The following is a 5,440-nucleotide window of genomic DNA, read 5'->3' on the forward strand; positions in this document are numbered from 1 at the left end:
TACAAAGTCAATTGCGCCGGGTGCAAGATAGGGCCCGCAAAGTTTCTCACCCAACAAACACTGTTTTCTTTTGTAAAATTTCTTTGATACATTTCATGGTCCATATATTACAGTATACACAATTTGTCCTCAGTTTCCCCCTTTTGTATAAATGGTGATGAGTGTTTGCATCTAATAATTTTGATAGCCTTTATTTTTTTTAGATTTGGAATATTTTCGATATGGTATTATACTTTTGTATTATGTTAGGATTGAACAGATTTGAAAAGAGAGTATGTAAACATTCAAATTGGCCTGTTCATTAATGAGAAAATAGTTTATGTAATTTGAAAGATCTACCCATTGAATCCATTTTGTGCTAAAGCAATGATAAATGATCCACAGTTTAGCCTGTTGTGCTCACTGTGTGAAAAGATTTTAAAAAACAAATGGTCTCAGTATTGAGAAACTGGTCCTATAGTGATTGTAGGTTCTTTGCTCTTGATCATACATTTCATGATCACAGGACACAAACATGTAGGTGGTGTCACAAACTTTGTATATTACAAAACAATGTAAAAATTAAATTATACTTTTTATATTTATTCTTGATTTATGATGCTCTTACATAATTGCATTTTATTAAAAAAAGTACAATATTTTTACAATAAAATATTGCAACTTTATAATGGGTCTTATTCAGCAACTGATACATTTTTAACTGACTGATTTATAGTTCCCCACCGTAACAATTGTGACCAAGAATAATTCTCATGCTTTCACTAACTTAAAATATTTAAAAGGCATGCAGTTTGTTTCTTCATGAGTTTGTAAATATATAAATACAAATATGTATAAATATGTCTGCTCACTTTGCTGTGAACAATGTAGTAGTAATCAATTTCCCATCATGCTGAAATATCTGGTTGTAAAGCTCTTATAAGACAATACAAATATTTATGGTTAATATTGCCTTTGTATCCAACAAATGAATATTTAGCTTGATCGTTTAAAAAAAAAAAATACAACAAAACTGACAATCTTTCATTTTTTAATCTTAAATTTTATTGAATGGACTATTTATGTCTGATGAGTTAAGGAAAGGTAAGGACACACACTTTTTAATATTATGCATTTTGCAAAACAGTCTTGAGTAGGTCAAATGCAAATTACTGAATACATGGAAATTCCTAAAGCGTATGGCTACTTAGTTCTAAAATTATGAAAAATATAGTTTTCAATTTTTATCCAGAAAGGAAACCTATTCACATATACCTTATTTCCTAAAGAGTGAAGGAAAGAGTGTAAAGAATTGCGAATATATTCTCATTCAGTGTCCATCACTTGAACAGATTCATCCACAACATCCAGTGGTAATGGAATAACTGTTTGTGTGAGCACAGCAGTAGTGCCTGGCTTGTATCTGTAGGTACCCTCACTGGTGATTTAGAAGAAAGAGAGAACATGTTTTTGAATGTTAAGAGATTTTATGAATAAATATGTGCAGTTGTAAACTCAGAAGGTTATTAAAAGAGGATTGATCAGGATGAGAGTTGATTAGGGGTATATTCCAGAAAGCAGGTCGTGCATAAGTTTACGTGGTAAATATATACACAAGTAAATATATAGCAATATATAGTATTATAATGAAACCTTAACATTTGGTTTTATTAAAAATGTCTACAAATTTATTGTCTTTAGTAAATCCTGACAGTGCTTTTTTTAACCCCAAAAATCTGCAGGGATGACATTTTGTAGGCCAAAACCCAGAAATGAGTTAGCATTTTAGCACTTCTGGTTCCACCGTCCTGAAGTCAATAGATTTTTTAAGGTTTTTTTTTTTTTTTTTTGCCAGAAATAAGGTCTGTGGCTAGGGTTAGGGATTAGGGTTATCATTGCAATTTTGTAAAAAGTTTTTACTTGTCTTGAAAAAGGCGTTGCTAACAAGTGGCTTTGTGAATGGGACTACAAAGGTTGCCAGGGACATTAAATGTCATCACACTGTACTGGAAAAATCATCTACTCGCTAGTTGGAAGTTGTCAATGTGTTGGAAGCTAGTGATGGTGAAGCTGAGGTCCTGCGATGTGGTGTAGTTTGTTTATAGCCTTCTGACAATTGTATTTATAGGCTTCAGATTTAAAAGTTGTTAATTTGTGAAGATTATCATGATGAACAAAAAGTGTAAGAATCTTCTTTTTTTTCTTATTTTCTGCAATAATACAAAAAAGCCAATGAAAACGTCCTATTGAGTTTTTGTTGAGGGAACCAGGGTGATGCTAACTTCTGGGTTGGCCAACAAAAATAATAATCACTGCAGAGCTCTATACTAGGATGTACCTTCCTGTATGAGTGTGTTCACAGTGAACATATTCTTGAGTTGACTGAACTTACTTCTGGCCGTGTTTTGGAACCGATAACCGAGTAAGAAATGTAATCAACCAAGAGTTCGGAGTAACCCTGCTTTCTGGAAAACCCAGGAAAATGGATACATTGAAACAAATTCTCATTTTAAAATGATGAAGAATTAATGTTACTGCATTCTTCCACATTACACTTCCACATTCATCTTACCTCAGTCCTTTCTGAACAGGCTGGTCATATCCCCTCAGATAATCCACAGCTTTCTCTGTGATCACACATAGGTCTACATTGCTGCCAGAACCAAGGTCACAGAAGATGCCTGCAGTGATGGCATCTCTCACCAGCTGCTTTCCTTCCTCTAGCTTTACATTTCCCAAGCGTTTATGTAGGTGTGGAATTGACAAGAACAAATACAGAACGTGTGTTTGGGAAGTGGGATTCAACAGTAAAGATTACATTGAGGGTAAGAAGCAAAGAATAAAAATAAATGTCAGATTGAATTTGGTAAAAGTAAGATCAAACATGCTTGCTTGACACACGAGAATGATTGAGGATCATTCATTGAGCTTCTGCAGGGACCAATGAGGTCTGTTCTCGAGCGTCAAGCAACTTCCCTTTTGAAGGGCCCTCAGGGGTCCGTAGACCCCTAGTTAAAATGCAAATGTAACTGCAATAACAGCATATACAATACCATGTTGGAAAATATCAATAAGAATGTCTTAACAGTTGTCTGACCTCCATATTTGGCTTGTAACGATCTTCAAATACAGAAATGGCAGCAGCTGCTCCAGACCCTGTAATATATAGTTTTGATAAATAAGTGCAGAAAAAACATGTTTGATTGTGTTCATTCAAATAAAGGGGATAAAGTACCCATGGTAAGGAAAGGAAGCTTATCATAGGAACCATGAGGGTAGACGCTATAGAGCTGTGGGCCGTTAATATCCACACCTCCCACAATTAGAGAAGAACCAATGTGCCCCTGATACCTACAAAAAAAAAAAGGGAAACAGTCAGCCCTAGTCCTGGACCTGGATAATATATATTTAAATAGCTCTTTAAGATACACTAATATTATCAGTTAACTAGTGAGCAATATCTTAAATAAAGAAAGAATGATGTATTTTGATGTATCAATCACTTTGCCTTAATCACTTAAATCAGATTGAACGACTATGACGCTTTCACCTGAACAGCATCTGTTTGAGCTGTCGGGTCACCATGGCCACAAGAGGAGGTCGTCCTGTGCTCAGTGAATGCAGTTCTACATTTGAAGACATCATCTGAGTAGTGACCTCAGCATCAGCAGCAACACCCGCACCACAACAGCTATTGTGGTAAGAAGAACCAAAGAAAAAGAAAACAATAAAAACAGGCACTATACAATTTAGTTTAGATAGAGACTTGAACTATGATGATGAGCAACCAAAAGATTCACTCACTAGATTTTGGGAGCTATGTAGTGGATTTTCATGCAGTTTTTATCAGCTACGACCATATCATCCGTGGCTCTGGTGTCTGCACCTAAAATCACTCCATCCTAAAATAGAATCCATTTATTTTTTGGTTTATTATAACTAAATATTGCATACCATCATATTAATTTAATATAGCTAAGTTTATTTGCAATTACTTGAATTACAATATAGACTTAAATTATATGGAATACAAAATAGACTTAAATTATAAATATTTAATCAGTAATTAACAACACAAATCATGCTTTTGCAGCGTCAAAACAGACTTTGAATATCAGGCCAGCAATGGTGGTGCCAGTCTTCCTGGCGTTTGGTGCACTGTAACCCTTCTCTGATAAATTTGCTTCCAGAACAGCATTTCTATAAATGAATAAACAAACAGATACAATACAATTAAAAGATATGGCATTATTAAGTTAGGCCTACTTTTTGTTACTATTATGTTGTTTAGGAGTAGGCCATGTTTACTCATTCATGTGTCAAAACACTGATGTTTTGCAATCGTTTTGGCTTCGTCAGCATATTAGCGCTTGGCAATCAATGTAAATTGTAGTAATGTCTTGATCATATTATTTATTGTTCACGTCTTGATCATGTTGTTATAGATGTCTCACCTGCGTGTGTTCTCAAAAGAGAATCCTCCGGTCGGCGTCTTTGTCGATGTGTGCAGCATCTTTCACCTGCACACTGTATAATATGTAAAGTATAGCTCTAACACTCAGCTTTGGGTAAAGCTCTTTCTGATCACCGCTTTTGAACGTTTACTCGCTTCAGCTTTACACAAAGAGTCGGTGCGTCAGCACTTTTAACGCCCCAAACTGCAGAAGTTCCTTCTTTCACTTTCACTTCTGACACATGATCGCTTCTCTAGGCCATTCAGTCGAATGAAGCAGTTACTCTAACCGAACGGTTAGGGGTTAGGCCTATTTGTGCATACAAATAGGTAAGTCTATTTTCTTGTAAAAAAGTTTTATTCTATTATTGATCTATTTAATCTGGCCAATTTACAGTTTTTCTCAATTGTTTACACACAAATTCTGGTACTTGAGACACAATGACCACAACACACTGTATAATATGTAAAGTATAGCTCTAACACTCAGCTTTGGGTAAAGCTCTTTCTGATCACCGCTTTTGAACGTTTACTCGCTTCAGCTTTACACAAAGAGTCGGTGCGTCAGCACTTTTAACGCCCCAAACTGCAGAAGTTCCTTCTTTCACTTTCACTTCTGACACATGATCGCTTCTCTAGGCCATTCAGTCGAATGAAGCAGTTACTCTAACCGAACGGTTAGGGGTTAGGGGGCGACACTAGGCCCTTTTTAGGGGGGCTTCAGCCCCCTAAACTTCTGCCCAGCCCCCCTAAAAAATATTTGATTAATATATTTTTGATCGCTTCAGTCCCCTTTAAAAAAACTCATTTGAAACGGCGGAAAGCTGCGTCAATTTTCGGCTCCTCCCCTTATCTTGAGTCTGCTTGGATTTAGCGCATTTTTCAATCTGCAGGGGCGCCGAGCAGAGCGAACATCAGAGAGTACAAGGTGTGTCGTGACTCGTGAGTGCATTTATTGATAGATTGCTATGATATTACATCTGCATCGGTGCAGTTCTTTGTCATAAA

General features: G+C 36.0%; 1 protein-coding gene across 1 annotated transcript; it reads right to left on the minus strand.

Moving 5' to 3' along the window:
- Positions 1-562: 562 nt before the first annotated feature.
- Positions 563-5,218, minus strand: LOC308688199 (proteasome subunit beta type-7-like). Its single transcript, XM_081361127.1, has 8 exons — positions 4,434-5,218; positions 4,086-4,179; positions 3,784-3,881; positions 3,530-3,670; positions 3,215-3,330; positions 3,077-3,135; positions 2,552-2,703; positions 563-1,417 (listed from the first exon to the last, which is right to left on the minus strand). Exons 1-8 carry the CDS (start codon positions 4,490-4,492, stop codon positions 1,306-1,308), a joined length of 831 nt encoding a protein of 276 aa, XP_081217253.1. The 5' UTR covers positions 4,493-5,218; the 3' UTR covers positions 563-1,305.
- Positions 5,219-5,440: the final 222 nt, after the last annotated feature.

Source organism: Scardinius erythrophthalmus, assembly GCF_964197995.2.
Source record: "Scardinius erythrophthalmus genome assembly, chromosome: 1".
Classification (NCBI taxonomy): Eukaryota; Metazoa; Chordata; class Actinopteri; order Cypriniformes; family Leuciscidae; genus Scardinius; species Scardinius erythrophthalmus.